The sequence below is a fragment of the Meriones unguiculatus genome (genome assembly GCF_030254825.1).
Source record: "Meriones unguiculatus strain TT.TT164.6M chromosome 13 unlocalized genomic scaffold, Bangor_MerUng_6.1 Chr13, whole genome shotgun sequence".
Classification (NCBI taxonomy): Eukaryota; Metazoa; Chordata; class Mammalia; order Rodentia; family Muridae; genus Meriones; species Meriones unguiculatus.
The window spans coordinates 1,694,723-1,719,509 of record NW_026843580.1 but is presented as its reverse complement, the minus strand read 5'-3'; the positions used below and the strand labels follow the sequence as shown (position 1 = coordinate 1,719,509).

General features: G+C 37.6%; 1 protein-coding gene across 1 annotated transcript; it reads right to left on the bottom strand.

Moving 5' to 3' along the window:
• Positions 1-3,565: 3,565 nt before the first annotated feature.
• LOC132650496 (zinc finger protein 431-like) lies at positions 3,566-24,349 on the bottom strand (the record flags this gene model as incomplete). Its single annotated transcript, XM_060375825.1, has 4 exons — positions 24,344-24,349; positions 6,478-6,604; positions 6,206-6,266; positions 3,566-4,850 (listed from the first exon to the last, which is right to left on the bottom strand). Coding segments are annotated over exons 1-4 (1,479 nt in total), but the record flags the coding sequence as incomplete, so codon positions are not given.
• Positions 24,350-24,787: the final 438 nt, after the last annotated feature.

The following is a 24,787-nucleotide window of genomic DNA, read 5'->3' as shown; positions in this document are numbered from 1 at the left end:
AGTATCCATGAATAACACTAAAAATTCAACCAGGGAACTCCTACAGCTGATAAACAATTTCATCAAAATGACTGGATAGAAAATTAAATTTAAAAAAAAAGTGAAGCCCTCCTGTATACAGAAGACAAATGGGCTCGGAAGGAAGTTAGAGAAACAAAACCCCTTCACAAAAGCCACAAATAACATAAAGTATCTTGGTGTGACTCTAATCAAGCAAGTGAATGACTTGTATGAAAAAAAAGAACCAGAATTGGTATGATTAACATAGTAAAAATGGCCACTCTACCAAAAGAAATCTAAAGAGTCAATGCAATTCCAATCAAAATACAAGCACAACTCATTACAGACCTTGAAAGAACAATTCTCAGTTTCATACAGAAAAACAAAAAACCCAGAATTGATTTAAAAAAAATGCCTGTACAATAAAAGCTTTTCTGGAGGTATCTTCATGTGAGATCTCAAGTAGTACTATAGCACAACAGTAATAAAAAATGGCATGGTACTGGCACCTGTACTTTAAATCTTGAAGGGGAGTGCATCTACTCATTAATCATTTTTATTAAATTATATCAAGAAGCTGAGGGGAAAAACAAATATAGGTGAATCAACTGCTGTCTCAGTTTTAGACCCAGTTTGAGAGTGCCCAGACAGCCAATGCTGTCTTGGGCTATTTTTTCTGCTCATCAACCTTAAAGCGTTCCTGATTTTCTATTAAGAGTGTACTTTTCTTAACTTTAAATTGTTCTCCAAGATTTTTTACATTAGCAAAAACATCTTCCCTGAATTTGTTACACAATCTATTTTGCCAAATTCTTTCTAAGTGTAATGGCTATTGCTAACAATCTATGTTTATGGCTCTTTTCAAGGGCAGTGGTTAATTCATTAAACTGCTCCAGTAAACATGTGAAAAGAGATCAAGCATTGTTAGTTTTAAATGCCAGTGATATTGCCCAGTGATGAGATAGAAGCTTTCTTAGAGTTTTCATACAACTCATGTTATAAGGAATATGGGCATCATAAGGGCAACAAGCAGAGATATGCTACATAAGAACACAAAGTCCTCCAGAAAATCAGTTCATGGGATTATGCTTCTCCAAGACAAACTCATCATGATTATGCTAACAGGGGAGCCACATTCCATGAGTTCTACAGCTGTTCTGCTGTTGCTCCTGCATGGTGCTTGACAGAACCAGGTAGCCAAAATAGTTTACCTATATGTGGGTGAGGGGGGGGGTAAGGTTATCTCAGGCCCTGGGAAGGAGAATTCAGGGTATTGCATGGGCTGTACTAGTCTGGACGGCCAGATAACATGGAAGGACTGAAGGATTTCTGAGAGAAAATGGCAGGTAGCTTTGATTTGATATGTTAACTAGGAAACTCTGCCATTAGTTTCAGGTTTGAATCCTACTTCTATGGTAACATAAACTTCAGAGAGAGAATCATGGTCTCCATTGCATAATGATCTTCAACTGAGCTCACAGGGAAGATAGGTGACAAAGACAAAGATTCTGTTTTTCTTTTCTTTCTATATATCTTCTTTCTTTTCTTTGAGGGAGGGCAGTTAACCAAACTAGACTCAATTTTTTGCTGTTTTGCTTTGTTTTTCTTACTATATTTTATTTTATTAATTGTTTTTATTTTTCACAATTTATTCACAATTTATTCATTATATATGCTGATTGAAGGTCACTCCCTCAACTCCTACTGGTCCCTCCCTCCACCTTCCCCCATCTCCTTCCCATAGACTACTCAAAAGGAGAGTTTCTCTCCCCTGCCATTCACCCTTACATTATCAGAACAGTACTCAGCTATTAAAAACAGAAAAATAAAATTTCTGCTTGTATTTATTTTCCATGGGCCACTGTACTCACCTTAGAAGATTTCATACCATGAAGCTTGCCTGAAACCTTACCTTGAACTAAACACTAAGTATAACTCATTTTAATGAGTCCCATCCCAAGATACTGTTTGATTGACCATCTCAAATCCAGAAACATGTGAAATTTTAAATGCTACGCAGTCTAAAATATTTTATCACAGGCATTTCAGAGAATGTGATTCTCTTGCTCCCTGGAGGGCTGTTTCCCACCAGCCCAGGAAGGCATGAGGGGTAGAAGATGAGTAGTATAAAGCTTCGAAAGCTTGCGAGCATAACAGTGGTTAGCCACTCTGGGAACCACCTCAGAAAGTAAGTTCAACTTTAATTCTAGAAAACAGAACACAGTGGCTTATATCCCTTGGGGAGTACCTGGGATGCTCCAAGCATAGGTGTAGATAATTGTTTAATACTAGGAAATTCAAGAATGCTAGATTTGCATTAAACAGCACATTCCTATTATATGAAAAAGAAGAACAAGAACACAGAACCAAATTATTCTATATTTGAAGGGAGGGGAGAGTTATCAGTGATCTGTGTCCAAGGCCATCTATCAACTTTGATTGGCGGTTTCCATGTCTAAAGATACTCTCCAGATGAAGCCAGGCAGAGAAAACACACCCTTGACAGGGTTACCCATCTAGGCCAGAAGGAGAGTCATACATGGAAAAGAAAGCCTCCTCCCTCATATCTCAAAATTCAGTGTGGGTTGTGATTTTTTTCAGTAGTACCTCTGGAACAATAGGTATGTGTACACAAAGAAACTTCTACAGGCTACCACTGTTGTGATACTCTCAGAGAACTTCCTGGCTGGTGAAAGTTCATTTCCTACATATTCATCCACTGAACTAAAAGTTTCTTGTGTAAATTGAGGCAATTGAAAACACTAAATGTTGAGAATCAGGATTATCAATAAGTCTTCCATAAACACCTTATTATATAATACTATTATGTGTAATTGATATTCACTATTCATTGTATTCTTTTAAAAAAATTAGTTTATTTACTTTACATTCCAATCTAAGTCTCCCCCCTTTCACTCCCCCATTACTACCCTCCATTCCTATTGCCTCTATTCCCTTTCCCCTTCAGAAAAGTGAGGTCATTTCCATTGAGCTAGTTTTACAGTTCTGTTGCATCTCAGTGGACCAAAGTACACAAAGGCCTTTCCACCTTGCTTATAGTCACAGAATTCCTCTCCAGTAAGGATACTTTTATGATGATGATGACGACTCTAGATTTGTGCAAGGCCTCACCATTTTAACACATTCATAAGTTCTCTCAAGTATGAATAGTTTCATGATGATGAAGATTGTACAAATATAGAATGGTTTCACCATGTTAAAAGCACTTATAGGCTTTTTGTCCATTAGGATTTCTTTCAGGAGTTTGAAGATGATTCTGAAGTGCAAAAGTTTATTCACATTGGATGCAGTCAGACAGCTTCTTTCCGGTATGTGTTCTTTTATGTATTAAGAGATGTTATATGCAAAGGCTTTGCCACATAATTATAATCATATGGTTTCCCTCCAGAATGTGTTGTTGTCTTAGGAGATGACTGTTACATGCAAAGGTTTTATCACACTAATTACCCTCACCAGGCGTCTCTCCACTGTGTGTTTTTTCATGTTTTTGGAGACTACTCTGTTGTGCAAGGGCTTTATCATGTTGAGTATACGTATAAGGTTTCTTTCCAGTATGTGTTCTTTTATGGCTTAAGAGATGACTGTTTTGTGCAAAGGCTTTACTACACTGGTTACATTCATAAGGTTTCTCTCCACTGTGTGTTCTTTTATGGCTTAAGAGAGTACTGTTTTGTGCAAAGGCTTTGCCACACTCATTACATTCATAAGGTTTCTCTCCAGTGTGTGTTCTTTTATGGCTCATGAGATGACTGTTTTTTGCAAAGGCTTTACCACACTCATTACATTCATAAGGTTTCTCTCCAGTGTGTGTTCTTTTATGGCTTATGAGAGAACTGTTTTGTGCAAAGGCTTTACCACACTGGTTACATTCATAAGGTTTCTCTCCAGTGTGTGTTCTTTTATGGCTTAAGAGAGTACTGTTTTGTGCAAAGGCTTTGCCACACTCATTACATTCATAAGGTTTCTCTCCAGTGTGTGTTCTTTTATGGCTCATGAGATGACTGTTTTTTGCAAAGGCTTTACCACACTCATTACATTCATAAGGTTTCTCTCCAGTGTGTGTTCTTTTATGGCTTATGAGAGCACTGTTTTGTGCAAAGGCTTTACCACATTGGTTACATTCATAAGGTTTCTCTCCAGTGTGTGTTCTTTTATGGCTTAAGAGAGTACTGTTTTCTGCAAAGGCTTTGCCACACTCATTACATTCATAAGGTTTCTCTCCAGTGTGTGTTCTTTTATGGCTTAAGAGAGTACTGTTTTCTGCAAAGGCTTTGCCACACTCATTACATTCATAAGGTTTCTCTCCAGTATGTGTTCTTTTATGCCGTATGAGCTGACTGCTTTTTGCAAAGGCTTTACCACATTGATTACATTTGTAAGGCTTCTCTCCAGTGTGTGTTCTTTTATGGCTTATGAGATGACTGTTTTGTGCAAAGGCTTTACCACATTGGTTACATTCATAAGGTTTCTCTCCAGTGTGTGTTCTTTTATGGCTTAAGAGAGTACTGTTTTGTGCAAAGGCTTTGCCACACTCATTACATTCATAAGGTTTCTCTCCAGTGTGTGTTCTTTTATGGCTTAAGAGAGTACTGTTTTGTGCAAAGGCTTTGCCACACTCATTACATTCATAATGTTTCTCTCCAGTATGTGTTCTTTTATGCCGTATGAGCTGACTGCTTTTTGCAAAGGCTTTACCACATTGATTACATTTGTAAGGCTTCTCTCCAGTGTGTGTTCTTTTATGCCATATAAGAACAGTGATATAGGGGAAGGTTTTCCCACATAGAGTGCATTTAAAGGGTTTCTCTCCAGTATGACTGCTTTCATGCCTGCAAAGAAAATTGGCACATGTGAAAGATTTACCACCGCCATTTCATTACACTAATAAATATATTTATCTATGTGAATTAATTTCATAATTTGGTCTAATGGTAAAGAAGAATCAAATTTTAAAGTTTTATCACATTATTTACATTTACGGTATTCCCCTTCATTATGGGTATTTTTGAAGATCCCTGTGATGGTAAGAGAATTTATTATGTGGATCACTTTTATAGCATCATTTTTCTATAAGAGGTTTTCTCCTATATATGAAGAGTATTTAAGAATTCAGAGTTTTACCACAGCAATCCCATTCACAAATTTTTGTACTGTATGAATGATACTTCATTTACAATGTGAGCCAGGAAAAGCAGAAGTTCCAAATTCCTAGTATTCATAGGTATTTTCAGCAATATGAGTTTGCTGATAAATTCTCAGTGAAGTTGCAAAGCCAATTAACAGTAACCATTTATCACATTCAGAAAATTTACTCACAGTGGGGACTACTACCAAATCAATTGTTCTTGGAGAAAGACAGGGACACTGCTTCTTTCAATATCCCTATGCTCATGTGTCTTAGAATCATTTTGACATATGATATACCAGTTTAATTTACAAAAATAATAAAGATTCCCACATTGAATTAACACAGTTTGTTTTTTGTTCATCATAGACATGTCATATAGGGATTAAGGTTTCTCCACAACAAAATTCTTGATTCTCATAAGCTGCTCCTTTCACTAAACTTTACAATGTTACTGCACAAAAATGAGTAACACTGGTTCTACTATAAATTTTTTTGCTTATTAGAAGGTTTGGACACATACTGATCACCAATTCAGTGTGTATACCTCTTACAATATCTGAGTAGATAGAATGAGACTAAACAGATTGGCAGTTCAAGTCAGTAGCTGTAATGTCCATATGATTCAAATGGTATTTTTGTTACAATATTATTTTTTTTCTTCTATCTTAGGGGAGTGCCTTGTAAACACAAATCAGATAACTGACATTGAAGTACATGGAATTATGAGATTTTAATGATCATCAGTACGCATAAAGCAGTGCTGTTTTTACACTGTTGCTTTTCTTTAAAACTTCCAGGACACAGCCATGTGTGCTGGTACATGCCTTCAATCCCAGCACTTGTGGATGCAGAAGCAGGCAGATCTGTGTGATTTTGAGGTCAGGCTGGTCTAACAAGCAAGTCTAAGAAAGTCACAGATACCCAGAAAAAAAATCTTTTTCAAAAACAGAAAATAAAAAGCAGCCAATAAACAAACAAACAAACAAAAAACACCAAACTTCCAGGACACATTAAAATTTAAGATTTATATCTGTATCAACATGCACATAAAGTTACCTTTTATTACTTGTAGAACTTTGAAAATGTTCTTCAATATTATGGTCATCCCAATTGTAGCCTAAAATATAGTACGAGAAAATATATATTATTGGAAATATCATGTTATTATTAAGGTAAACTTAACTCACTATCTTCTGTGACCCTTAGAACCATGCCTGATTTATTTACCGCATTCCTCCTCATTCTCAATTGGAATTACAGAAGAGGATCAATAACAAAGTAAGATTTGTCTCTTTATTTTAAAAGTGAAAGAAAAATTGCAGTCTTACCTATAGCAGTGAGGTTTTCACAGGTCTCTAGCATCACATCTTTGTAGAGTTGCTTCTGGGAAGGTTCCAGCAAGGCGCACTCTTCTTGGCTGAATTGCACATGCACGTCATTGAAGGTCACGGAATTCTAAAATATGCCATACATTTGTACAACAGAAACAGTGGCAACAATATAAATTTATACTTCATTGCCAATATAATCATATAATTCTAGTGCTTCTTTAATTTATTTTCTGACACAGAAGTGCGAATGTTATACAGTTGGGTGCTGCGCGTGATGTGAAGTAGGGGAGATGAAAACGCCTAAAGGTTAGATTGAAAAAAAAAAAACCAAAGGCATGCTTCAAAAACCTGTGTTTCATCAGTTTGTAAGACATGAATATAAAGTAGCCATTACTTGGGTTCTTGAGCAATCTATGAATCATCTTCAGTTACTTAGGTGAGTAGGTCAGCACCCTGTCATGAGACAGGTGGAAGGACAAAACACAGTCATGATATTTTATATAGCAACAAATGAGATGTGTTGATCAGGGGACACTGAACAGATGGGTAACATTAGTCAAAAGACAACATGGTACTGAATATTATGTTTTGACCAGGGCTCAGGGATGTGGCATATTAGTATGTGAAGAGGGGGGCTCATATATTTGTGGAAGGGAAAGTGGACTACAGTGAATACATGGATAAAAATAATGTGAGTGGCAAGCAACAACAATCATAGCCAATAGCACCATATTTCTGAGTGACCAGACAAAAGAAAAGGAATAGAACACACAATTATTCTTTGATCATTGTTTTGTATATCCTCCTTACTAAATAATGTAGTCTATAGATTAAAAATAAAGATTAAAACTTTCTATTAAAAAAGAAGTATTAATGTTATCACTAAGTCATTTTAGAACAAAACGGAATAACAAGTTTTAACTGTATCATATCTGAACTTTTTGAAGAGGATATAGCTTTGGAATAGACATGGCAATTAATGCGGACAAAGACAAACAGAGAGAAGGGTTTGAAATAGAGAGACAGAGACATAGAGACAGAGACACACAGAGAGAGAAATTAACAGATGATCAATACTAAGTACAGATCAGAGAAATTTATTAACAGTTACTAACTACAAAAAATGGTGGACAAGCTGGGTGTATTCTGTCATGCCTTCAATTCCATCACTCAGGAGGCAGACGCAGCTGTATCTTATTGAACTGGATGTCAGCATTATCTATTCAAAGAGTTCTAGGACACCCAGACCTATATAGTAAGACAGAGCCTCCCCTAAAAGTCAATCAAACAAACACAAAATATTGAAAGAACTCAGAGGTCTTTACTGAAGCTTCTACAAGGAATTATACATTCACTCCTGTTGTATATTTATTTTCCAGAAATCCACAGTGCCCCAGCTTAAACTGTAACTTCAATGATATCTTACTAAAAGGGAATGCATGTTTAAACAGGTAAAAATAGAAGACAAAAATATTAGCGGTGTAAATGATGATCATAAATGAGCAACATAGGATAGGAGAAATGGCTCAGCAGTGAGGAGCTCTTACTGCTCTTGCATATAATTGGGCTCAATTGTTAGTGTTTACCTGGGACCCGCTACTTTCAATTGCTATAAGTTCATGAATTCTGAAGACATCTTCAGACTACTGTGAGGATTAGGCACACAAGAGGTGCATATTCATGCATACAATCAAAATACTTATATTCAGTAAAACCTAAAAATAGATCCCAGATGGCTGGGGTGATTGTACACTGTGTCTGATAACCTGGGGAGCAGAGACTGCACAGTGACCAATAGTTGGATCTGTGGTCCCCAAACACCACTGACTGTGTTTCCAAGGTAAGAAGAAAACCAATGATGAGGGAAACAATTGGGTCTAACCTCAGAGTGCCCAGCAAATCTCTGGAAAAATTCCTTGGATGTTGCAGCAGGAATAAGTTTTTCAAGCAAAGGAACCCAAGAAGCAAGCAGGAGTAACTATTCTAATATCTAATAAAACAGACTTTCAACCAAAATTAATTGAAAGGGATGAGGAAAAGGGAATCCAAGATGGCATTGCCAGGAGGACCAGGACAGGAACAAGACAGCAATGTTGGTACAGCAACTAAAAGACTGAACTCTGGGTCCTAAAAGAACAGCAATCATGTTTCCCAGGTGAGAGGAAACTCAGTGGTGTGGGGATCATTCAGTTCCACTCTCAGGTCATTCAGTGAGAACCCGGAAAATATCTCAGGCGTAGGATGCACCTTTGTGTCCTGATCACCTTCCCAGGCAAAACTGTGTGCTCCTGGGCACCAGAGACTGGGAGACCCAGTCTCAAAAAAAAAAAAAAGAACAGGGAAGAAGAAAGTTGGACTGACCTCAGGTCACCCAGTCTATCCCTGGAAAAGGTCCTGCAGGCTGGTGGGTGCACAGCTGCCAGCCTTGAGTGGGCCTCCAGTTGCGAGACCTGCATGCCCTACTCTCCATCACAGACAGAACTCTGTGCCCCAGGACACTAGAGGATGGGTTTCCCTGTCTGGAGAAAACCCCACAGGCAGGGAAAGAGCAGGTCCCAGCTTAGAGCACTCAGCCAACTCCCCCCACACACACACTACCACCACCACACATGGGAACATTCTTGGAAATGTTTTCAGGTTCTTTCCCAGTCACCAGCTTGGTAGCCATCTGGCAAGTGCCTACCCATTCTACACACCATGTCAAACACCACAGACTAGGTCTTCATGCTGGGAGAAAACCCAAAGGTGGGGAAAACATCTGGCCCTACCTCAGGACACCTAGCTCTAGAGAAGTTTCTGGTTATTCACAGGCTCCAGACTCTAGCCTCCTGCTGCACATGTGAGAGCAGTGATCAGCTGCCACGGGTTACTGCTTCGGTACTGGGGCACAGAGCTCTAACCTCAGACCTACAGAAGCCTGGGATCCCCAAGATCAACCCCCAGATACTGCTCCCAGGGAAAACCAGTTATCCCTAACTAAGCTGACCAAACCATGGGGTACCCAGGTTACAGCTACAGCTTACTAAATTTACAGCAAGAAAGCCAGAAGCAGGACAGCTGTCTCCAGGACTTTTATGGGTGAGAGAAGAGCCCCCTTGACTAACAAAGACCACAATTACTGCTCAGGTCTCTATGCCTGTGGTGAGTTTTGGCAGTTCCTGAGAAATACCTGCTATTCAGTGACAGTACCCCAAAAGCTGAGGAGCCCTCCTTCAGGAAAAATCATCTTCCTGCCAAGGGGATTATCCCCACCACAGGATTCCAGGAAGCACCAGAAACTAACACCCAACACCTAAAATAGCCAAATGGGTAGAGGCAAGTGTAAAAGCTCAAAAAGACAGAGCAGTATGGCATCTCCAGAACCCGGTTATTCAGGGGCAAGCAGCCCTGGACACACCATGGTAAATGAAATTCAAGAAGATGACCTTACATCTGTGCTTATGAACAGGATAATAGTGGAAAAAAAAACTACATAAAGATCTAGATGAAGATAAAGTCAAACAGATTATTGCCTTTTGCAAAGAAATGGAGGAAGATAAAGTCAAACAGATTATGGACATCCTTAAAGAAATACAGGAAGTTGCAGCCAAGTAATTTGTGGCTTTTAGAGAGGAAATACTTAAATCACTAAAAGATATTAAAGAAACAGAGGATTGTTTGAACAGCTGAAGGAATTGAAGGAAAATACGGTCAGAGAAGTGAAGGAAATCAATAAAATGCCTCAAGATCTGATAAGAGAATTGGAAAAAAAATTAAAGAAAACACAAGTGGAGGAAACTGTGGAGAGAAAGAACTTAGGGAGGAAAAGAGGAACTACAGAAGTAAGCATAAGCAATAGACTACGAGAGATGGAAGAAAGAATCTTAGGTGTGGAAGACACAATGGAATAAATAGATGTAGCTATCAAAGAAAATGTTAAATCTAAAAAATTCCTGACACAGACCATCCAAGAAATCCAAGACAACATGAAAAGCAAAACCTAAAAGTAATAGGAATAGAGGAAAAAGAAGATTCCCTCCTCCAAGGCCCAGAAAATATTTTCAACAAAATCATAGAAGAAAATTTCTCCAACTTAAAAGAGAGGTCTACAAGAATACAAGAGGCCTAAAGAACACCCAATAAATTAGACCAGAATAGAAAATCCTCCCACCACATAATAAACAGTAAGTATACAGAACAAAGAAAAAATACTAAAAGCTGCAAAGGAAAAAGGCCAAGTAACATATAATGGCAAACCAATCATTATCACACCTGACTTTTCATCAGAGACTATGAAAGCCAGAAGGGCCTGAACAGATATCATGCAGACCCTAAGAGAACACAGATGACCACCCAGGCTACTATACCCAGCAAAAGTCTCAGTCATCATAGATGGAGCAAACAAGATATTTAATGACAAAAACAAATTTAAACAATACCTACCCACAAATCCAGAGGTACAGAAGCTCCTAGAAGGAAAACTAACTACAACCCAGGAAAGCTAACTACATTCAGGAAAACACAGGAAAGAAATAATGTCACTACAGCAAAACTAAAAGTAATCAAGCACACAAACACACTACCACAAGCAACATCAAAATAAAAGGAGCTAACAGCCACTGGTCATTAATTTCCCTCAACATTAATGGACTTAACACTCCAATAAAGACACAGACTAACAGAATGGATATGTAAACAAGACCCAACAATCTGTTGCATACAAGAAACACATCTAACTCAAAAAGATAGACATTACCTGAGAGTAAAAAGGTGTAAGGTTCCAAGCAAATGGACCCAAGAAACATGCAGGAGTAGCCATTTTAATATCTAATAAAGTAGATTTTCAATCAAAATTAATCAAAAGACACGAGGAAGGTCATTTCATACTCTTCAAAGGAAAATTCCGCCAAGAAGAAATCATAATTCTGAACATCTATGCTCCAAATACAAAGGTACCCACATTTGTAAAAGAAACATTAATAAAACCTAAACCGCACACAAATCCCCACACATTACTACTGGGAAACTTCAACACCCTACTCTCAACAAAGGACAGGTAAACAACAGAAATTAAACAAAGAAACAATATCTCTAATAGAGGTCATGTATCAAATGGACCTAACAGATATCTACAGAATCTTACACCCAAAGACAAAAGAATTTACCTTCTTCTCAGCACCTCATGGAACCTTCTCCAAAATAAACCATATCGTTGGTCACAAAGTGAGTTTCAACAGATATAAGAAGATTGAAATAATGCCTTGTATCCTATCTAATTACCATGGACTAAAGCTGGACCTCAACAACAACAGAAATAGCAAAAAGCCTACACTCACATGGAAACTGAACAACTCACTACTAAATGACAGCTGGGTCAGGGAAGAAATAAAGAAAGAAATTCAAGTCTTCCTAGAATTCAATGGAAATGAAGACACAACACAACCAAACTTATGGGAGACAATGAAAGCAGTGCTAGAAGGAAAGTTCATAGCACTAAGTGCCTTCAAGAAGAAATTTGTAACATCTCACACAATCAACTTAATAGCTCATCTAAAGGCCCTAGAAGAAAAGAATCAGAAACACCAAAAAAGAATAGACACCTGGAAATAATCAAACTCAAGACTAAAATCAATAAATTAGAAACAAATAAAACAATTCAAAGAATCAATGAAACCAAGACCTGGTTCTTTGAGAAAATTAACAAGATAGACAAACCCTTAGCCAAACTAACTAAAAGCAGAGAGAGATTATCCAAATTAACAAAATCAGAAATGAAAACGGGACAAAACAAAAGACACTAAGGAAATCCAAACAATCGTTAGGACTTACTTCAAAAGTTTATATGCCAAAAAATTTGAAAATCTAAATGAAATGGACAATTTTCTTAATCAATTACACTTACCAAAGCTGAATCAAAAGCAGGTAAATCAATAAAATAGTCCTTTATCCACTAAGGAAATAGCATTCCTCAAAAGACTGCAATCCACAAAAAGCTCAGGACCAGATGGTTTCAGTGCAGAATTCTACCACTCCTTCAAAGAAGAGGTAACTCCAGCTATCTTCCATTTATTCCACAAAATAGGAATAGAAGGAACTACGAAACTCATTCATTGAAGCCACAGTCACCTTGTAACCTAAACCTCACAAAGACCCAACAAAGAAAGAGAATTTCAGGCCAATCTCCCTCATGAACATTGATGCAAAAATACTCAACAAAATACTTTGCAAACCCAATACAAGAACACATCAAATATATCATCCACTATGACCATGTAGGCTTCATGCCAGGTATGCAGGGGTGGTTCACTATACAAAAATCCATCAATGTGATCCACAATATTAAAAAATTGAAAGAAAAAAAAACACATGATAATCTCCTTAGATGCTGAAAAAGCATTGAAAAAATCAAGCATCCATTCATGTTTAAACTATTGGAGAGATCAGGGATACAAGGCACACACCTAAACATAGTAAAAGCAATATACAGCAAGTCTGTAGCCAACATCAAGTAAACAGAGAGAAACTTAAAGCAATCCCACTGAATTCAGGGACAAGGCAAGGCTGCTCACTCTCTCCATATCTCTTCAACATAGTTCTTGAAGTCCTTGCTAGAACAAGAAGAAAATTAAAGGAGACCAAAAGGATACAAATTGGAAAGGAAGAAGTCAAAGTATCACTATTTGCAGATTATATGATAGTATACCTGAATAACTCCAAAACTTCTACCAGGGACATGCTACAGATGATAAACACCATCAGCAAAGTGGCTGGATACAAAATTAACTCAAAATAATCAGTAGCCCTCCTGTATACAAAAGATAAAAGGTCTGAGAAAGAAATTAGGGAAACAACACCCTTCAAAATAGCCACAAAGGACATAAAGTACCTTGGTGTGACCATATCCAAGCAAGTCAAAGACTTGCATGAAAAAAACTTCAAGTCTCTGAAGAAAGAATTAGAAGAAGATATCAGAACATGGAACTATCTCTGATACTCATGGCTTAGCAGGGTTAACATAGTAATAATGGACATCTTACCAAAAGCAATCTACAGGTTCAATGAAATTTCCATCAAAATACCAACAGAATATTTTACAAACCTTGATAGAAGATTTCTCAACTTCATATGGGATGCTATGAAAGCAGTCCGAAGAGGAGTTTGAATACCAACAAAGGCCATCATAAGCTATTGGAGACATCCCATACAAGCAACTTAATGGCATACCTGAAAGACCTAAGAAAAAAAGAAACAGACACACCCAGCAAGAGTAGACCACTAGGAAAAACCAAACTCAGGGCTGATATCAATAAATTAGAAACAAAGATAATAATTCAAAGAATCAACAAAACCAAGAGCTAGTTCTTTGAGAAAATAAAAAACACAGAAAATTCTTATCCAAAGTAAGTAAATGGCAGAAAGACACTATCCAAATCAACAAAGTCTGAAAGAAAAAGATATAATAGACACTGAGAAAATCCAAAGAACCATTAACTTTTATGTCAAAAGCCTATATGCCCCAAAATTTGAAAATCCAAATGAAATATACAATTCTCTTTAAATTCCACTTACAAAAGTTGACTCAACATCAGGTAAAGATAATAAATAGTCTTATAGTGCCTAAGGCAATAGAGGCAGCCATCAAAATACTCCCAACCAAAAGAATCCAAGGGCCAGATGATTTCAGAGCAGAATTCTACAAGACCTTCAAAGAAGAGCGAATACTGATATTCTCCAAATTATTTCGCAAAATAGAAATGGATGCAACATGACCAAATTCCTTTAGTGAGACCACAGTCACCTTGATAAATTCTCAAAGATCCCCAAAAAAGAAAGACCAATCTCTTTTATGAACAATGATGTAAAAATACTCAATAAAATACTTGCAAACCAAATCCAAGAACATATCAAAGATATCATCCACCATGACCAAGTAGGCTTCATCCCAGGCATGCAAGGGTGGTTAAGTATATGGAATCCATCAATGTAATCTACCGTATAAACAAAATGAAAAAAAAGACCATTTTCTTAGATGCTGAAAAAGCATTTGACAATATCCAACAGTTATTCTTGTTTAAAGTCTTGGAGAGACCAGGGACAAGGCACATATCTAAAAATAGTAAAGATAGTATACAGAATATATACAGAATAGTATATAGCTAACATCAAACTAAATGAAAAGAATGTTTAAGTCAATTCCACTGGACTTGGGGACAAGACAAGGCTACACACTCTCTCCAAATCTCTTCAATACAGTACTCGAAGACCTATCTAGGGCAATAAGACAACTAAAGGCGATTAAGGGGATACAAATTGATAAGGAAGAAGTCAAAGTATCTCTATTCACAGATGATATGACAGTATACAAAAATGAGCCCAAAATTCTACTGTAGGGAACTCCTACAGTTGAAAAACACTTCAGCAAAGTGGGTGGATATAAAGTTCACTTAAAAAAAAACTCAAAAAAATACACTCCTGTTTGCAAAAGACAAATGGACTAAAAAAAATTAGGAAAATAACACCCTTCACAATAGCCAGTAAAAAAACAAAACAAAACAAAACAAAAAAAAAAACAACAACCAAAAAAACATAATGTATTTTGGTGTTATCCTCAACAAGCCAGTAAAAAACCTATATGAACAACAACAACAACAACAAAAAAACCCCAAAACTTCAAGCCTCTGAAGAAAGAAATTGAAAAAGATACCAGAAGATAAAAATATCTCTCATGCTCATGGATCAGTAGGATCAACATAGTAAAAATTGCCATCGTAACAAAAACAATCTACAGATTCAATGATATTCCCATCAAAATATCAACATAATTCATTAAAGAACTTGAAAGAACAATTCTCCGCTTCATATGGAAAAATAAAAAAGCCAGAATAGCTAAAACAATCCTGTACAATAGGGGATCTTCAGTAGGTATCACCATTCTTCATCTCAAGGTCTATTATATATCAATAGTAATAAAAACTGCATGGTACTATAATAAAAACAATCAGTGGATCAATGGAATTGAAGTGAAGACCCGTAAATAAACCCACACACCTATGTCCACTTGATTTTTGACAAAGAAGCCAAAACCATGCAATGGAAAAAGGACAGCATCTTCAACAAACAGTGCTGGTCTAACCTGAAGTTTACATGTGGAAACATGAAAATAGACCCATATTTATCACCCTGCACTAAACTGCAGTCCAAGTTGTTCAAAGACCTCAACATAAAACCAGATACACTAAATCTGTTAGAAAAAAAAGTGGGAAAGATTCTCGATCTCATTGGCATAGAAGGTAACTTCCTCAACAGAACAGCAAGAGCACTTACTCTAAGATCAAGAATTAATGAATAGGATCTCATGAAACAAAAATCTATGAAGCAAAGAACACTGTCAATAGAACAAAATGACTGCCTACAGCCTGAGAAAAGATCTTCACCAACCCTATATACAACAGAAAGAGCTAATAAACAATATATATAAAGAGCTCAAGAAATTAAACTCCAACAATCCATATAATCCAATATAAAACTGGGGTACAGAACTAACCAGAGATTTCTCCACAGAGGAATATCAAATGGTGGACATTAAATGCTCAATATCTATAGCCATCATGGAAATGCAAATGACATTCCATCTTAAACCCATCATGGTTAATATTAAAACCTGAAGTGACAGCAAGCTAGCAAGAATGTGGAGAAAGAGTAACACTCCTCCATTGCTGGTGGGAGTGCAAACTTATACCACCGCTTTAGAAATCAATCTGATGCTTTCTCAGACAATTGAAAATAGTTTTACTTCAAGACCCAGCTATACCATTCCTGGGCATATATCAAAAAGATGCTCCACCATTCAACAAAGATATTTGCTCAACTATGTTCATAGCATCTATATTCATAATAGTCAGAATAGGGAAACAAACTACATGTCTCTCAAACAAACCATTGTTTTACAGAAATTGTGGTACATTTACACAATGGAATGCTACTTGGGTATTTAAAACAAAAAGGAAACCATGAAATTTTCAGGCAAGTGGATGGAACTAGGACTTATCATGCTAAGCGAGTTATTCCAAAACCAGAAAGACATGCATGATATATACTCATTTGTAAGTGGATAATAGCCATAATACAGGATAAACATACTACAAGCCACAGGCCTAAAGGAGCTAAATAAAAAGAGGACCCTATGGAGGATGGTCAATTCTTATTCAAAACGGCAAATAGAATTGACATCAGAAGTGACTGAGGAGAGGGAAGAGGATGAGAGCCTAACATACATATTCTCTGAAAGACTCTACCCAGCAGGGGATCGAAGCAGATGTTAAGACTCACAGCCAAACTTTGGGCAGAGCACAGGGAGTCATAGGAAAAAGTGGGAGGATAGAAAGACCCAAAGCTGACAGGAGGTCCATAAGAAGACCAACAAGTCAAATGAATCTGGGCCCAGGGGACCTGCAGAGACTGATGCACCAACCAAAGACAATTCATGAAGAGGACCCAGACCGCTGCTCAGATGTAGCTGATAGGCAGCTCAGTCTCCATGTGGGATCCATAGTAAGAGGATCCCACGTCTCTCACATGGACTCTGTTACCTGCTCTTTAATCACTTCCCCGTGGTGGAGCGGGCATTGCATGTCACAAAGGAAGAGGATACAGGCAGTCCTAGTGAGAATTGATAGGAGGGCTCCTACCATCTGAGAAGTAGAAAATTAGATAAGGGGGAAAGAGGAAAGGAGGGTAAGGCCAGCAAGAGACAAGGGAGGGGTTTCAACTGGGATGTTAAGCAGATAAATTATTTTTAAATGCTATTTATTTATTTATTACAATTTATTCACTTTGTATCCCTACTGTAACTCCCAGTCCCATCCACCCTCCTACTTCCCTCCCATGCCCTTTTTCTAGTCTCCTGATAGGGGAGGAACTCTTCCCCTTCTGTCTGATCCTAGCTTATCATGTCTCATCAAGGATGGCTGCATCATTTTCCTCTTTGGCCTCACAAGGCTGCACCCTCCAGGAGGAGGTGATCAAAGAGCCAAGTTCATGTCAGAGAATAAATTATGAAGAAACAAATTTAAATTAAAAATGAATTAAATGTGAATAAATAAATAAATAAAGTTAAAAAGAACCAAACAGAACAAGTAGGAAGGTTGTCATACACCTGACCCTACATTCCAGGCTCAGCGGCCAATGATGATGATGTTCATGCCCGGCATGTTGGACTAAATTTAAGCCAAATACTCAACTGCAGTTAGACTTGTAAGTTCAAAACCTGCCTGGTCTACATACCAACTTTCAGGACAGCCACAGCTACATAAAAACTTTTTCTTCAATGTCAAAACAGAAACGTTATCTTCTCTGGGAGCTATTTTGATTCAATCAAATATGTTCTGACCAAATTCACTGTAGAATTATTGTCATCCCATAATGAAAATGTAGTCTAATTTCAATGATCCTAAAATTCTGCAATAGCTCATACACTGTCCAAATGTCCAAAGTCTCTACTGACACAGAAGAAAAATCTCTTGGGTGCCACATCTTGTAACATCAGAAACAAGTTACATCATTCCAACATAGATGCACAGAATACCCATTTTCATTCCAGTATATAGTGATGGGAGACTGGACCAAGGAAAAAAGATCAGCAAGGAAGACAACAAATCCTGTTGCTGATTCAAAAGGCTTAGATTGTCCTATCCCTGCAATGTATCATACATCTCTGTTTGGTTACTTCCACTTCCTAAAGACAGCACTATATTAGATGTGTCTCATAACTTAGGTATCTGAACATCTTGTAGTGTCAAGGTACAACTTGACCCTGCTTCATGCAATGAACCTTTACAGCATCTTCGCTGGGGATCTGATTCTGCCAAACACAGATGGCTGGCACAGTGCTGAACAGAAACCACAAAGAAAGCATCCATTACCTTAAATTTTGAATCTTTCTTGTTTCCAGAACCAGCACAACATGGGTGAGCCTGTCAAGTTGGATTCTAAATTGGGATGGACGTTGTCACACTTTGACCACATTTGGAGCAGCTTTTATATGAAGCTCTTTCCTGGCACTAGGAATCACGTTGCCTACTCCTTCCATTAACAGAAGAATTAACAAGAGGGAGTATTAATCTATGGAAAACATCTTAGGCTTCAGATCCAAAGCTAGGACCTTCTCTTTGATGGCAATAATCTCCTTGAAAATTCCTGTCTCTGTTTCACCACGTTTCTGCCATCTAAAACTACCTAGTGTTTTTCTCTACAAACCAAAGACCTTACATTTATTTCTGCTCCACTTGGCTCATTCTTTTACTCTGGCCCTGAACATCTCACTAATAATATCCATTCAACAGATTCAACATTCCATGTAAGAAATCCAGCCCATTATTTTTTAATTCTACTTTACTCAATTTCTCAAGGCATGGGCAGAATAAGCATGATTTGCAGCTAAAATATCACACAAATGACCTCTAGCTTAATTTTCCATGGAGTCTATTTTCCACTGAAATCCTATGACCTGGACTTACTTTGTCTGCATTACTGTCAACACTCTGATCAACTAAGTCCTACCAGAATAGCCGATGAAGCTCTGTATACAGCTTTCTAAAGTTTTTCCCATCTTAAATCCTGATGTTTTCCATATTCCTTAAAAAGTGAATATTCCAAGGTTGTGTCCAGCAGTGAAATCACTCTTTGTATATATATTTTTTTGTTCTAATTTGCTACTTTGTTCTGTGACTACATCCCGTAACCAAAAGAATCCCAGGTCATAAATGGGTTTACTCATTGAGTTTGGTTGTGTCAGATCACAGTCCATCATTTTGGGAGCTTAGCATAGAAAGTCAAGTTTGAATGAAATTAAGGCAAAAGCCATGACAAACGTTTTTGGGTTGGTCTCCTACTTAATCACTGTCTCATGCTCAGGTAGTTATCTTACGTGGGCCAAGCCCATTTTCTTAGGGTTATTGCATCTCTCAGTGGAAGAACCTTCCCACATCAATCATCTGTCAACACAATCTCTCACAGATATAGCAGCCAGCTTCTCTGTTGAGGGCATGCCCTTAATTGAGGCTCCCTCAGATGACTGTAGGCTTTGAAATGTTGACAACTGAAGCTAATAAGGACAAAGATACAACAATATATGAAAAAGTAAGAGGGAACAAGTCAGGAGCCTGACACAGAGGACCCATGAAAAGCTCTGCCCTGCAGACTATCAATGTAGATGCTGAGACTTATGGGCAACCTTTGGGCAGAGTGCATGGAATCTTAGGAAAGAAGTGGGAAACAGTAAGATCTGGAGAGGACAGGAACTCCACAAGGAGAGCAACAGAACCAAAATACCTTAGCACAGGGTACTTTCCTGAGACTGATATTCCAACCAAGGACTATGCATGGAGAAAACCTAAGACCCCTGCACAGATGTAGCCCATGGCAGTTCAGTATCCAAGTGGGTTCCATTTTAATAGGAACAGGGACTGTCTCTGACATGAACTGATTGGCCTGCTCTTTAATTACCTCCCCCTGAGGGGGAAGAAGCATTACCAAGCCACAGAAGAAGACAATGCAGCCATTCCTGATAAGTCCTAATTGACTAGGATCAGAAAGAAGGAAAAGAAATCCTCCCCTATCAGTGGACTTGGGGAGGGGCATGCATGCAGAAGGTGGAGGAAGGGAGGGATTGGGATAGGAGAAGGGAGAGAATCACAGGGGGGATACAAAGTGAATAAAGTGTAATTAATAAAGAAAAAATATAAAAAAAACAAAAATATTGTGTTAATTCTATCAGTCACTTAAGTAGTAAAAACCGATACATTGACGATTGCAAGAATTTGAAAACACAGATATACCAAGGAATGAGGAGAGGGAAGCCTTTAAGATCAAGAAGAGAAAAGTAAAACTGTTTCTCTAAATCAAGTCCCCAAATCAACAGAAACTCAAGGAATTATAGCATAATATAATAAATTTTCAGAAGGCAAAAATATGTGAAGGTCTATTCCTTTCAAGAGAAAAAATTAATTAATTAATTAATATAATATAATATAATATATAAACAAATCACACAATATACATAGCACCCCTGTCAAAAGGAAACACAAAGATAGGCCTATAAATATAACATAGTCCTATAAGCAAATACAATAGGATTATAGTCAAAATCAAAATCAAAGACATCACTGGCCATTACTCAACTTGTGCAATCTGGTTATTTCCTTTGGCAACAATAAAAAATGTATTGGAGGTGGAGGGCTATTCCAATTGAAGAGATTCCATTAAAGCATACAAATGTTTCAACATTAGAATAAAATAATTTTGACTACTAAAATTATCTCATACTCTTATGATAAAGAAAGGGATATCTGTTATGATCATTTGGGAACCATATTATTTTCTGTGATTGATGATTGGATATATGTCTGCACCAGTGTCAGAAAATGTAAACTTTTAAATGTCAAGTAGAAGAAAGCAGATTTTTATAGAAACAGTGTGCTTGTATTATATACTTAAACACCTCCTTTTGCACCAATTGCTGTAATGACCAATATCATCTTCATCATCTTCATGATGTTTGTTTGTTTAAAGATTTTTTTTGTGTATCTTTCAGCTATGTTTGTATATTCAGGATGTGCTGTGGTATGTGATATGAATAAATTCCATAAGGAAATCCAGGCAAAACATAATCACACTATTGGAGGAAACCAATAAATTCCTTAAATAAAGCCAACAAACATTTGAGGGATGTGAGGCTTTGCTGGATTAGGGTAAACTCTGACATCTTTGGATAGCCATTTATTTGCACTCAGTCTATGAAGGTGAACTCTGTTTTCTCAAGGAAGGGCCTAAAAATCCACTCCCTGATATGTTTGACCCCAGGTCTGGTAAAGAGCCTCAGGGCAGATTATTAGCCAAACGCTTTCCTGATAATAAAACTGCTCCAACAAGCATCTCTAAATTCCTAGAAATGCATCACCCTGCTTAGGATCTTCTTCTTCAGCGGTGACTTTCAACTGTACTCAGAGATTTTCCCCCTACAAATAGGATAATTAAGTACTGTGTTCTCCTTCTTGCAATAGGACCATGATACTGCATGGAAAATGAATATACATTTTCATGCATACATAAGCCAAGTATCCTTGACCCCTAGACCATAGTAAATCAAACATTCATCCTCAAAATCCTTCTCTTTGCCCAAGGTTTATAAATCCCTGACTTCAAATAAACATGCTGGGTGTGAATCCATGTGGTTGGTTGTATGCCACTTGATACCATCAGCCTTCCATCATGGCCCCTGAGAGTCATCATTTATCTCCCTTTGGGCCTGCTCAATGGCCTACTGGGCCTAGGACTCACTGGGTCTGTGTCTCACCAGGCCTGAGTCTTGGTTGCAACCAACCAGGCATGGACTTTCACCTGCACTTCTGAGGTGCTTAGCACAGCAGCTTAACCAAGAATGGTAACACTTTGGTATTGCCATAGGCTAGAACACCCGAATTTCCACTACCACTGGTGATCTCATTCTAGCTGTAACAGTCCATAGAAAATTCTTTTGATACTCCAGCCTAGTGAACATATCAGATTCAGAAGCCACAAAAATATCAATTGAATTTTTGGCTTTTGAAAATGCTTATTTAAAATGCAAAAAGGTGATTAGACCTTTAAAAGCAAGATCAGCACCAAGAGAGGCATGGATTAGAAATACAATGGAAATTTGATCTCAGGTTTATGATACTAACCTGATAGGAGAAGAACTTTCTAAGAATCTAAGTAAAGGAAAGGGGTCCAGCATGGCAGCAAACAGTGTGCAATGTTTCTGAGGGGAACAGGATCTAAAATTCTGAAATTTGTGAATGGAGGGGCTGCTGAAGCCAGAACATCCACATTGAGGTTTCCTGGGCGAGAGGGGAAAATCTGTGAGTTTGGAGAGTTTGTAGCCAGGTCACCCATGGACATCTCCGAGGATTGAGAGTGTCGAATATTCAACCCCCCCTGTACTTCCCCTTGCCCAAGCATGGGTCTCCCTGCTCAGCAGAGGTGGCAATAGTTGTCCCATGCATATGATGATATACATGAGTGATCCCATAATTTAACCAGAGAACTCCTTCAGCTGATAAACACTTTCAGCAAAAGGGCTGGATACAAAATTAACAAAAATTCTGTAGCCCTCCTATATATGAAAGACAAAAGGGCCAAGAAAGAAATTAGGGTAAAAACAACCTTCAAAATAGCCACTAATAACATAAAGCACCTTGGTGTGACTCTAACCAAACAACTGAAAGACCTGTTTAAAAAACAATTCAAATTTCTGAAGGAAGTAATTGAAAAAACATATCAGAAGAAGAAAAGATCTCCCATGCTCATGGATTGGTAGGATTAAAACAATGAAAATGGCCATCCTGCCAAAAGCAATCTACAGATCCAGTACAATTCCCATCATATACCCACACAATTCTTTACAGACCTTTAAAGAAAAAAAAGTCAGTTTCATATAGAAAACAAAAAATCCAGAATTGCTAAAACAATCTGTACAACAACAGATCTTCTGGATCTCAAACTGTTCCACAGAGCAATAATAATAAAAAACTGCATGCTACTAGCATAGGTACATAATGGTGGATCAATGGAATCAAACAGAAGACTCAGAAATAAACCAACACAGCTACGGATACTTTATTTATTTTTTTGACAAAAAAACCAAAACCATACAATGGAAAAATGACAGAATCTTCAATAAATGGTGCTGGTCTAACTGGATGTCTACATGTAGAAAATGCAAATAGATCCATATTCATCACCCTGAACCAAATTAAAGCACAGTGGATCAAAGATCTCAACATAAAACCAGATACACCAAATCTGTTAGAAGAAAAAGTGGGGAAGAGCCTTGAACTCATTGGCACAGGAGACAACTTCCTGAAAAGAACACCAACAGCACAGGCTCTAAAATCAACATTCAATAAATAGGACCTCATGAAACTGAAAATCTTCTGTAAAGCAGAAGACTGTCATCAGATCAAAACAACATCCTACAGACTAGGAAAGTATCTTCTCCAACCCTAAATCTTACAGAGGAATATTGAATGGCAGAGAAACATTTAAAGCAATGCTCAAAGTCCTTAGTCATCAGGGAAATGCAAATCAAAACTACCCTGAGATTTACCTTACACCCATCAGAATGCCTAGGATAAAAAACTCAATTGACAACACATGCTGGTGTGGATGTGGAGAAAGGGGAACCCTCCTCCATTGTTGGTGTGAATATAAACTTGTACAACCACTTTGGAAATCAATCTGGCTCTTTCTCAGACAATTAGGAATAGTGCTTCCTCAAGATCCAGCTATACCACTCCTAGGCATATATCCAAATGATGCTCAAGTACATAACATGGAAATTTGCTCCACCATGTTCAAAGCAGCTTTATTCATAATCGCCAGAAGCTGGAAACAACCCAGATGTCCCTCAGTTGAGGAATGGATACAGAAATTGCACATTTACACAATGGAATACTACTTAGTAATTAAAAACAAGGAAATCATGAAATTTGCAGGCCATTGGTGGGATCTAGAAAAGATTATCCTGAGTGAGGTATCCCAGAAGCAGAAGGACACATATGGTGGATATTAGACATATAATATAGGATAATCATACTGAAATCTGTATAGCTAAGGAAGAAGGAGGACCCTGGGTAAGATAATCAATCCTCACTCAGAAAGGCCAATGGGATGGACATCAGAAGAGGGAGAAAACAGGGAACAGGGCAGGATTCTACCACAGAGAGCCTCTGAAAGACTAAGGAATATGGAGACCACTGGACAAATAAAACTTTGGAAGAAAAAGGATAGATCACCTAAAGAAAATGTCGAAAGAAAAGGAGTGAACTGGCCAAGTGGTATCACCTACCTCCATGTTGTCTCTTCTGCCTTATACAGACATAATTGCAAATGATCTTTATGTGCTTGTTAAAGGAGAATTCAAAATCTCAATCTCATATCAGAAAAGCCACCTGGTAAGAAACAGAGGAAAACAGAAAAATAAGGGATGATTCTATTGTCATGAATCTCATAATCTTCTGGCAAGATGTGATTTCTGTACTTACCACAAACTTCAATAATCAAGAAGAATGTGTACAGTGTTTGTGAAAGAATGAAGGGGTGAGAGAAAAAGCCAAAAACATAAGCCTAAAATATAGCCAAGTTTACGTGAAAAGACCTAAGGAAACTCTAGCATGAAAAATGTGCACTGGACCAGAGATAACTTTTATTTTGTAATTAATACAAATTAAATAAACACAGATTTCACAACTGCTACAAGACAAACACAAAGCAACACCTAAACTGTTATATT